Source organism: Sinocyclocheilus anshuiensis, unplaced genomic scaffold (genome assembly GCF_001515605.1).
Source record: "Sinocyclocheilus anshuiensis isolate Anshui unplaced genomic scaffold, SAMN03320099.WGS_v1.1 scaffold117, whole genome shotgun sequence".
NCBI classification, from domain to species: Eukaryota; Metazoa; Chordata; class Actinopteri; order Cypriniformes; family Cyprinidae; genus Sinocyclocheilus; species Sinocyclocheilus anshuiensis.
The window spans coordinates 1,108,642-1,120,496 of NW_015536624.1; the positions used below are offsets into that span (position 1 = coordinate 1,108,642).

An 11,855-nucleotide genomic window follows, 5' to 3' on the forward strand; every position below is an offset into this window, starting at 1 on the left:
ATATATATATATATGAAATCATTAAAATGGAAAATTCATGGAAAAAAAGATTCACAGAATTTGGTAAAATTAAAACTGAATTTGAAAAAAAGTAATCAAATGTATTTCATAAGGCCTTAAAAATTAAATTTACTTGTAATAAATTGCTGTTAAATTGTGTACGTTTCATGATTTCAATTAATTAGACATGCTTTTTGATTCACATTTTTAATTTAACCATTAATACAGTCTAGAAACAATTTAAATGGGAAAAAACAGAATCCAGAAAAATTAAAAAGGAAAAAAAACGGAATTTGGAAAAAAATAAAACGGATTTCATAGGGCCCTAAACATGGTATTGTGGTAGATTTATTACGAATGTGTTGTTATCAGTACTTTCTCATATAGCCAAAATAATAAAGTTTATATAAATAGTGTGCTCTCACCACTGGAAAACACCACATTTCTCCAGCATTTTGACTCCAGCTGGCTTTGCAGACAGAGTACCCAGAAACAGGAAGTAGTGCTGACTGAGGGTGCTGAGGAGGCCGTTGCTATGGAGACTGCGTTCAGATTTAAGCCCAGAAGAGGATGTGAGCCACTGGACGGTATCCTTCACAAGCTCCTCTAAATACGCCTGACCGTCCTACAAAAATGGAAGAACATAAACCAAGTTAACTGCTGCTGTGTCTCTTATGGAGTATTTTAACAAAGGTCTTCATTTCTCACGTCCTCCGAATCCAAGAGGAACTGGTTAAACTGGCAGCCCGCTACCGTCAGCTGTCTGGCTTTGGCGTGATCCAGCTCCAGAGCCGAGTACAGCTTACTGCTGGGCTTATAGAAATACAGCAACCTCCTTACAAACCTACATACAAACAAACATACAGTAGAGATATAGTTTGTGGTTAGTGCTTCAAGAAAATGTAGCACATGATAGGACACCACACACTGGTCTTACTTGTGCATCTGCTCGTCCTTGTTGTTTCTGAGGTTCACATTTGGCCACTAGAAAGGAAAAAAACAACACAGTAAGTTTTTTTTATGCTCCTTTAAGACGTCTCTTATGCTCACCAAGGCTGCATTTATTTTTCAGCTGTCTTCAGTGTCACATGATCCTTCAGAAATCATTCTAAAATGCTGATTTGCTGCTCAAGAAACATTTCTTATTTTCAATGCTGAGAACAGTTGGGCTGCTTAATATTTTTGTGGAAATCCTGATACATTTTCTTTCAGGATACTTCGATAAACAGCGAGTTCAAACAAACAGCATTTATTTGAAACAGTAACCTTATAAATTACTATCACTTTTAATCAGTTAAATGTCTTTGCTGAATAAAAGTATGAATTACTTTAAAAAAACAAACAAAAAAATCTTACTGACTTAACTATTTTGTTTAAATGTTTTTGCTTAAAATTGTGCTCATGTTACCTTTCTTTCTTTAAATAAATGCCACTTGGTTTGATATTTTATTTAATGCACTGACATTCAGACTTTTAAAAGTGTCAGGGGTCACTCTATTGCTCCGTTTGTAACAGCACTATACCATAATATGTGCAATTATGAAATACTGTATGCATTATGTCTCTTTTGCACAGTATGTGAATTTTCTGTATGCATGGAATACACAGATCACATTCTTGACTCACTATTTGATTTGATTGCTAAAAAGATTAGTTAAAATGCTAAATGTGTTTTATTACAGGAATAATAATAATGCATTTTATTATATTGTGCTTTTCTCAAACCCAAAGTGCTAATTGAATGCAATTTCCTGAATTAAACATGCAATATAGTAACTTCAAGTCACGACAATTTAGCAATCTCCTCTAAGAAATTATGATTTATTTATTATTGCTGTTTCACATACTATTTTTCAAAAGTAGACAGAATATTGTACAGTATGTACAATATTCTGTCTACTTTTGAAAAATAGTAGACAGAATATTGTACAGTATGTAGTAAGCATTATGCTAGTATTCTATCCAAACATGGCAGGAAGAGTGAGTTGGGCCTGCTCCTCGTTTACCTTCAATATAGTGATGATCAGAATCCAGTTCCAGTTCAGGTTCTGTTTGTGATTGAGGATCTGACTGTCCCTCAAGTTCATCATCAGCGCCTCTTCAGTGTCCTACACCACACAAACAACTCAGAAACTTCTGCCGCGTCACATATTATACAAACAACGGGTGAATTTGACAAACATATCACATCCCAAAATCAGTATAAATCCAAGGTAGTACAACAAATGCAATAATGATGTGTAAGTACTTTACAATTTAAATATCTTATTTTCTTACATTACAGTAATCAGAGTTGAGTGGAGGAAATGTGACAACTCAAAAACTCTTAATGGTCCTAAATTAGGCTACATTTTCTTAAAGCAAAATCTAATTTCTTATCTCTGATTTTGGGGTGAAATGATTCAGACATGTACTTGACGGGTGTTTTGAGGTTCACCTCAGGCACACTATGATATAGCGCGTGTACCTTCATAATATAGATGTCCTTCTGTAGACGCTGGTGCTGCTCTCTCTTGTGAGTGGAGTTGGACGTCCTGCGCAGGATGTGATCCAGGTAAAGACTGTAAGGTTTGGTGCCACAACGTTTCTTTTCGTGAAAACGCTTGAGGTGGTTCACGGCTGCACTGGCACGCCTGGAAAACACAAGATTTAAAGGCAAAAATTAATTGCCTGATTGTGGAAAACATTGTTTGACACATGCTTTCAGACTATTGTTTGTGTGTGTGTGTTCACATTGTTGCACTCACAGCCGTTTCTCCTGAGAAATGTCAAAGGAAGCAGCCATGTTGATTAGCGTGGGCAGACAGTGCAGATGATGACTGTGAGAGTGAGGAAGAATCGTATTGGCCTGGAAGAGATAAGAACCATTATGTGAACAAAAGTGACATTTGTGACCCTGGACAACAAAACCAGTCATAAGGGTAAATGTTTTTAAATTGAGATTTATACATCATCTGAAAGCTGAATAAATAAGCTTGATGTATGCTCTGTTAGGATAGGACAATATTTCGCCGAGATACAACTATTTGAAAATCTAGAATCTGAGGGTGCAAAAAAATCAAAATACTGAGAAAATCGCCTTTAAAGTTGTCAAAATGAAGTTCTTAGCAGTGCATATTACTAATCAAAATTTAGGTTTTGATATATTTACGGTAGGAAATTTACAAAATATCTTCATGGAACATGATATTTACTTAATATCCTAATGATTTTTGGCATAAAAGAAAAATCGATAATTTTGACCCATACAATGTATTTTTGGCTATTGCTACAAATATACCCCAGCGACTTAAGACTGCTTTTGTGCTCCTGGGTCACATTTTAGGTCCAAAAATAAAGGCTAAAAGGGAAAATTAAACAGCAGTCCAAATGCACGTCTAGAATTTGGTTTACTAATTAACAGATCAGTGACTATGGTGCATCACCTGACAACTTTTGTTTTCCATTTTAATTTTGATTAAATGTTTATCTAAAAAAGTTTTTAGGATCATTAAAGATTTTTGCATTGTTGCAATAATAAGCACAAATAAGCACATATCATAACAAATAAGCACATTCTGCCCCCCAAATTCTCAATATCTCAATGTGTCTAGATTTATTTACAATTTATATTTATTTATCTTCTTATTTATGATGTAGTTTTTTTCTAAGAAAGTTTTTTTCCCCATAAACTGTTATTTTATTATTTTATTAAAAACATTTTTAGGATAGCATTCTTTACTAATTTTTCATTAGCTTTTCTATTTTTAGTTTAGTTTAGTTTTTATTTTAGTTTTAGTAATTCTGTTATGTGCTTTTGTAAACTGTATTAACCTTGATTAAATTTGTTTTTTTTTTATTTCAATTTAGCTTTATTTTATATCAGTTTTAGCCAATTTAGTTCTTTAGCTTTTGTAACTTCTGTAAATTTTTTATTTAAAATATACATTAACATTTCTATTTTTCAACTTTGTCAAGTACTAAAAGCAATTTTTAATATTTTTTCAGTTTAGTTTTAGTTAACGACACTGCAGGCATAAGGAAAATAAATTACATAAATTGCAGTAAAAAGAAAGTTGTAAATCTGATTGTTGTAGAGTTTTCTAAAAGCTTTAAATGAAAGTAACATCTGTGCACGGTTTTATAAAAACACACTAAGCTGTCAAATAAGAAATATTACATAATTCAAGTTCATGGCCCCATAATAAATATTTATGAAGTGTAAAAAGGTAATGAGCCCTGTTTACAGATCTGAAGTAATGTAATACCATGTGCAGAAGTTCTCCGAGCAGTATGGTGGCTCTCACTGATATCTGTCCATCACTGCTGGTCACCACCTCCACCAGACCCTGAGCAACCAAAAACATTAGCAATAAAAACATCATAGACCCCTTCCATTAAAGGTAAAGGAAATCAAGCATGCATCAAGTGATCATGTGATTATATACCTCCAGTAGTCCACTGTTGATAAAGGCAGACAGCAGTAGTGCCAGGTAGTTGTCCATGAGGTCTGGTCTGGTAATGGACAACACAAGAACATGAATGCAACGTTTAACCCAGAATATTCCAGTACTGCAGCCAGGCACCGTGTCTCACCTGGATCGTGCTCGGTGAGGCAATACAACTTTGGCTTCTGCAGCTACAAACCCATCAGATAGTCTCCAGCCGTCCTGAAACTTGCTGGGGTCTGAACGGCACAAACATCAGCACGAAACGCACATCCCAGACAGAAAGAGCAACATGCAAATCAGAGTTTACAGATGCTCCTCTACAGCAGTCAGTGAGGTGTTTCTGATCAGATGAAATGTGTTTAGGAATCGAGGTGCTTCTTACCCACGCTGTGCAGGGCTTCCTCAAAATCTCCTGTCACTATAGGAACAGGCAACCTGAAGATCTCGTACATGACTTCTAATAAGGCTTTCTGCAGATGCAAAAATAAATGGAAACATCCAGCTTTGAAACAGATTTATTTCAGTGAATCAGTGGCAAACAATGCTTCAACACTTTCAATTCATCACTCAAATAACTTTATAATGTTTTAGTTCAAATATATGTAGTTAAATACTGTGGTTTATGCCCACATATGATTAAAAAAATGTTTTTGTTCATTTAGTTGTATAACAAGTCTCTTCTGCTCACCAAGGCTGCATTTATTTGAGCAAAAATACAGTAAAAACAGTAATATTGTGAAATATTATTACCATTTAAAATAACTTTTTTTATTAGAATATATTTTAAAATGTAATTTATTTCTGTAAAGCAAAGCTGAGTTTTCAGCATTATTACTCCAGTCTTCAGTGTCACATAATCATTCTAATATGTTGATTTGATGCTCAATAAACATTTCTTATTATTATCAATGTTGAAAACTGCTTAATATTCAAATATATAATGTTTTAGCGACAAACATGTCATATGTTAGTCTCAATAAAAAAATTTTTAAAAAGTATTTAAAACTCACCCTGACTTCCATGTTTGGTATACAGAGCAGGCCTATCAAAGACTGGACCCCTGAGTTCCCTGATTTACACAGGTTGATAATACCTATAGGAGAACAGCAGAATAGAGGGATGAAGAGCAGAAGTGGAGAGCGTTTCCCTTTTCTACTCTTTAGATGAAGATGCAGTAGATTTTATACCTGACCACGAGCGGAAGGCTGCAATGATGGCCATTTTACTGGCTAAAAAACGAGCTTCTCTGTCTTCCCTATGGAGCACAAAGATTCATAAAAAAAAGTTACTGTCCGAAATGCACATGATTATAATGCATTACAGGTAAATGAGGTAATGGCACAGAAACATGCACAAAAGCATGTATATATATATATGTGTGTGTGTCTCTGTGTGTTTATATATTAGTGCTGTCAAACGACTAATCGCGATTAATCGCATCCAAAATAAAAGTTTTTGTTTACATAATATATTTATGTCTACTGAGTTTATTTATTATGTATATATAAATACACACACATTCAGTATATATTTTGAAAATATTTACATGTATATACATTTATATATTTATATTATTATATTATATATAAATATTTAATATATAAACATAACATATTTTTCTTAAATATATACACATGCAAGTGTTTGTATTTATATAAACATAATAAATATACACAGCACACACACATATATTATGTAAACAAAAACTTTTATTTTGGATGCGATTAATCACGGTTAATCGTTTGACAGAACTAGTATATATATTTATATATAAAAACCAAAATATAAATACGCAACTCACTTGATTTGTGCCTCTGCTGTGTCAGGGCTGTGTCTGTAGTGAAAGTCTGTGTAAGGTGCAAGGATTTGCTGAAAAAAAAAAAAAGGAAACAATAAAATAACATATATTTTACTCACTGCTGTGTGTGCACTTGGATGTGTTAAATGCATAGCACAAATTCCAATTATGGGTTACCATATTTGGCCACATCACGTGATTTTCACTTTCACTTACTACTGTAAGACAATTTTTATTTAAGTACATTTTCATTTTATAATGGGGAATGATGCAAGCCAGATTAAACCTGCACCACAATGAACATATGCACAACCCACTGTTTTGCCGCATGCACGCATACCTCCAGTTCAACATCAGCGCGCATGTACTGGCGTGTGTGCGGGTGATTGAGCAGGTGCAGTATGGTGGTGATCAGGGCCTCGTTGATGCGGCTCAGCTGACAGTCGATGACGTTCTTCAGGATGGTGCTCAAACCTCCCCGCTGTGCCACAATCTCGGGGTTCTTCAGTGCTGGATTACAAGAAAACACAACCATATCAAACAAATATATACAATTTAAATATATATGCCAAAATCCCATATAGTATAAAACATTCAATAATAAATCAAAATTGATATTTATTGACAAAATAAATCGAGTATTTTGATAATGAACCTTTGAGTAATGTCCGATATTTAGCCCACACTCAGATACAATAAAAAGTTTGCATGTTCTTTGTGTGCCCAGAAAAACCTCATCCACAGAGCATTTGACAAGAGATATTGTCATTTGCACAGATTTATTTTAACTTCAAGAAATTCTAGCAATTCAAACATTAGTTTGTACTAAACCATAAAACACAGAATATAAAATTCAAAAATTTGACAAAACATTGCCTAGAATATATATCACTCCTATATCAATCTGTAATAGAATTGAGAATCTGTAATCCATAAAATATTTTTCACCTGTTCGTTCACTAAGGTAAGCATTTGCATACATCACCTCAACGAGCAGTATGATTTGAGGTAGGGTTGTGGGAAATTTTCCCACCGGTTAATCGACGTGTGACAACACCGGTAATACCGGTATCACCGCGGGGGCGGGGGCGTTCCCTCTTTTCCTCACTTTTAAATAGCTTGTAAAAGCGGCGTGCGCATTTTACTTTCACTTTCAAATAGTGGCAATTCTGAGTAAAGCAATTGCTTGTTTTTAGTTCGTTTGAATTTTCCCTCTTTTCCTTCGCTTTTAAATAGCTTAAAAGCGCCGTGCGCATTTTACTTTCGAATTAGCGGCAGTTCGGCATCAATTGCTTGAATGCAACAACAAAATACAATGTCAAACTCACTTTAGCGTATATATATAAAACATAGAACTTTTATTAACAAAACAAATAAAAATACACCATGCTATAGGGCAGGCTATGCCTAATATAAAATAACAAATAACTTACATAAAGTTTAAATGTACAAAACTGGAAACAAGTAAACATGTATAATATATAACCAAATAAATAAGAAACGTAGAACGTTTATCAGCAAAACGAGTAAGAAAGCTTGGAGGCACGGAATACACCTTGATGTCAAATAAAATAAATAAATGACACAAAGTTTAAATAAAGTAAAAATCAGCAAACAATGTGGAACCAATTAAATAAGAAACAAATGTTTAAAAAAAACTTCCAAAATCACCTTAGATAAACGACAAAAGTCAACAGGCTTTTCAAAATCCAAAATATTGCCAAACAGGCGCTTTTGCATTTCGTTTCAAAACTAAATCATCCGCGATCGTCTTGTGTGTCTCACCCCACTCTTCTTGTCAGTCAGCTCGACTCACTCTCCTCACTGGAGAAATTAAATCTGATCTGTCCTGCAACTGTCGTTCAACTGCATTGAGTAGCCGCGTTCAGTTTTTAATTGTAGTGTCTGTTATTTTACTGAACTAAATTATTTTTATTACTATAAAAAATCAAAACGACAGTGGGGATCGGTGACGCGGTGGGCAAGTGATGTAACCGGTGTTGCGGCTTAACATCACCGTCAGCACCGTCTCTCGCGGCAAGCCTAATTTGAGGCATGATACATGCCAACATTTAAAACTAACCTTAAGTGTGAGCAATAATAATAGTGATGCTTGTCTTAACAGATGTGCCACTACTAACTCACCAAGTTCACAAATGATGGCGATGCAGGCTCGAACCATGCGATCTCGCTCCTGTAGCCCGTCGTTCCCCACCGTGATCAGAGAGTTTGTCAAAGAGCTGGGAAAGAGCTGTGCGTTCACTGTTATCATCTGAACAGGGAAAACAACAGATTGAGATGAAATTCACCCAACAACACAAATAACATCCACAGGTTATACTGAGTGCAAGAGTGCTGTTAGAGGTTGTACCTTTCTGACCAGCCTGAGGGCTTGAGTTCTCTCCACCTCATTGCTCTGCTGAATGTCAACACACCTGAACACAAATCAACACATGCAAGACATTCAAACTTCCCATCTGAGGCTTTCTGACCAAGGCACTAAGGCTGAAAATCAACTTCACCCAGCAGAGTACCTCAATGTTTACCAATGGCAATATTTTCACATTGTAATTTTACACTGAAGACAAGCAAATTATTTCACATATTTGAAAATATGATGAAATATGACAAAAGACAGTAGTATATCTACATTATCACTTTGTTTTGTGAACTTAAGTCACTTTTATTTATATAGAGCTCTTTAACAGTGCAGCTTTCTAGTAATAAACAGGAAAATAACAGAATCAATAGCAATGTTTCCATCCAAAGTTGTGAGTTTAACTAATGCACAGATTGGAATATTGCATAAAACATTTGCAAATAAAGCATTGTTTCCATCCTATGAGTCTAAAGAGAACAAAAACGCCACTTCCTGATAAACTGGCACTAAATATTACTAAGAAAAGTAAGAGAAGCCACTAAATATAATAATGTTCATAGATAATAAATGACTTGCACCTCAGACCGAGCAGACGAAACACAAATAAACGCAATCATTGCTTTCGGAAGTGGATGCCTGCTGTTTGGGAACACAGTTAGTCAAGTTATGCAGTCCCATCACGCAAAGTCACATGACTATTTTGATGCGCATGGAGGAATTTATCAGTAAATGTCTTTCCATCTCCCATTATTCGCATACACTCTTTTTCAACAATGGTGTCATTATTCAGTGCAATGAAACAAGTTTAATTCTTCTATAAACAGCTCTACTGAAGCCAGTAGCATCTTCATTCAGCTCAAGTCAGTTCAGTGTTGAATCAAGTCAGTTCAATAAGACTGTGGATGTCACAATTTCTCAATTATGAAACTAATTTGATTTGGCTATAAAGCAGCTCTACAGAAGACAACGGTGTCTTCATTCAGCTCAATTCATTTGCAGTTTTGCTCTCATATGATAGTGTCAGTAAGGGTGGTCAAATCGATATTATTCCTGAATATTAAGTGTCTTTTAAACCTAATGGAAGCGGAAGACACTGAGGACACAAAACAGGTGTGTGAACTCACCTGGAGATCAGGTAATCCACCTGCAGCTGAAGAAGTGTCTGGAGGACGCTGCTGTCATGGATCAGATACCTTAGTGCTCTCAAACCCGCAGCCCGAACCTCCTTCACCTCATTCAGCAACACCACACGCAGACTAAAACAATAGAGAGAGAATTATACACACAAATCAGTCATCTGTGAGACTCCATGATGTTTGTGATGACGTCTCAGAAGGCAGCTGCCTACCTTATGTAGTCCGCAACTAGCTCACTAGGTTTTGGAACACAGTAAGAGAAAGTTCTACTTACCAAATGATGATTTCCTCATATGTAAATCCTAATTTCTCTTCACAGTGACTTACACTGTTCAGGAGCTGAGAGAGAAAGAGAGAGATACTCATCACAAATATTCTTGCACCAAGTCATGAAGTTCATGAGACTGTTTATGGTTAATGCACGAATATATAATCATGCTCACAGGATATACTACTGTTCAAAAGTTTAGGGCTAGAAAGATTTTATTTTAAGAAATTGATACTTCTATTCAGCAAGGATGAATTCAATTGAACAAAAAAGATTTCTATTTCAAATAAAGGATGTTATTTTGAACTTTCTATTAATCAAAGAATCCATAAAAAAATATATCACAGTTTAACTTTCCAGAAAAATATTAAGCAGCACAATTGTTTAAAAATCAATAATGATAAAAAATGTTTTTTGAGCATCAAATCAGCATATTAGACTGATTTCTGAAGGATCATGTGACACTGAAGACTGGAGTAATGATGCTGACAATTCAGCTTTGCATCACAGGAATAAATTAGTTATTTTCAATTTCAAAAATGTTTCACAACATTACTGTTTTTACTCAAATAAATGCAGCCCTTGTGAGTAAAGAGACTTCTTTCAGACACATTAAAAAAAATCTTACCAACCCCAAACCTTTGAGTTTTTTAAAACAATTAAAACAGAAATACTATAACAGCAGAAAAGAAATACTAGAAACACTTTTTTCATTAACATTAAGTGTCGTCGTCCAACTAGAACATCTAGTTTCTAACATGTAAACAAAGGTTGAATTGTTGCTGGAATGTTGTATTTACCAATCAGCATCTAGGACAGGAAACATGCATTTATAATTATATATTATTAAGTTAACAAATTAATTCTTTAAATTCTCTCAAAGCTGTTTCGAAAGTGAACAAAGTTGCAAAACATCTTCTGGTAACGATGAGCTGCACGAACTGAACCCATAAATAAAAAAGTGAGACAAACACATCAACTATTGCACTAAGCTGACCTTACAGTGTAAAATTAGTCTCCTAAACATGTTTGTGTGTGTGTTACTGTGGAGCATAGTGACCTTGGCAGGCTGAGCATGCATATGTATGTGTTTATGATGATGTCAGAGCTCAGGCAGTCAGAAGGGGTCATGTGACCCTCAGTGAGGATTAGATCTCCTCTATCTCAGCATCCTTAAAGGGCCACACACAGAATTCATGCGCACACACCACTTGAGTTATTATTCTCCAAAGCTGAGAAAATCCCACTTAAACACACACACACAAAACCTGCACACATACTTCTGCACTAACAGTCTTAAGTTTAACCTCAGTCCCACTGAGATGAAACTCTCACACACAAAACAAACTCGCTCAGAAAGAAACTGAAAGTGCGAGGAGGCGCCCACTATGATAAACAACCCGACAACACACACACACACACACAGCTGCTGTGCTGTTTACTATTTCACAGATCTGCTCACAGGACCAGGCCTTAAAAACATTGCAATATTTAAAAATAATTATCCCACTTTGGCAAGTCAAATCAAATTTATTTATATAGCACTTTTCACCAAACACATTGTTTCAGTGCAGTTTTACAGAAAATGATGATGTTAATGTTTATAATATCTTAACATATACTTAAAGTTGCATTTAGCAGATTAGAGCTGGGTGATAATATAATTACATTTTGCAACAATGTCAGCAATCATGCAGCTGAGATTTGCTATATGTGACCCAGGACCACAAAACCAGTCTTAAGTCGCTGGGGTATATTTGTAGCAATAGCCAAAAATACATTGTATGGGTCAAAATTATTGATTTTTCTTTTATGCCAAAAATCATTAGGACATTAAGTAAAG

At 35.0% G+C, this 11,855-nt stretch overlaps 1 protein-coding gene across 3 annotated transcripts in view; it reads right to left on the bottom strand.

Moving 5' to 3' along the window:
* LOC107704198 (rapamycin-insensitive companion of mTOR-like) overlaps nt 1–11,855 on the bottom strand; it is a 35,582-nt gene that overhangs the window by 21,713 nt on the left and 2,014 nt on the right. For all 3 annotated transcript variants that reach the window (XM_016507094.1, XM_016507086.1, XM_016507098.1), the window contains exons 4-21: nt 10,019–10,083; nt 9,733–9,864; nt 8,600–8,663; nt 8,374–8,500; nt 6,569–6,738; nt 6,232–6,299; nt 5,618–5,685; nt 5,441–5,523; nt 4,813–4,900; nt 4,576–4,666; nt 4,428–4,494; nt 4,248–4,328; nt 2,748–2,848; nt 2,468–2,633; nt 2,007–2,108; nt 938–984; nt 709–844; nt 426–625 (exon numbers count right to left, since the gene is read on the bottom strand). In XM_016507094.1, the coding sequence (XP_016362580.1) occupies nt 426–625; nt 709–844; nt 938–984; nt 2,007–2,108; nt 2,468–2,633; nt 2,748–2,848; nt 4,248–4,328; nt 4,428–4,494; nt 4,576–4,666; nt 4,813–4,900; nt 5,441–5,523; nt 5,618–5,685; nt 6,232–6,299; nt 6,569–6,738; nt 8,374–8,500; nt 8,600–8,663; nt 9,733–9,864; nt 10,019–10,083 (1,856 nt within the window). The remainder of the gene's footprint in view (nt 1–425; nt 626–708; nt 845–937; nt 985–2,006; nt 2,109–2,467; nt 2,634–2,747; nt 2,849–4,247; nt 4,329–4,427; nt 4,495–4,575; nt 4,667–4,812; nt 4,901–5,440; nt 5,524–5,617; nt 5,686–6,231; nt 6,300–6,568; nt 6,739–8,373; nt 8,501–8,599; nt 8,664–9,732; nt 9,865–10,018; nt 10,084–11,855) is intronic.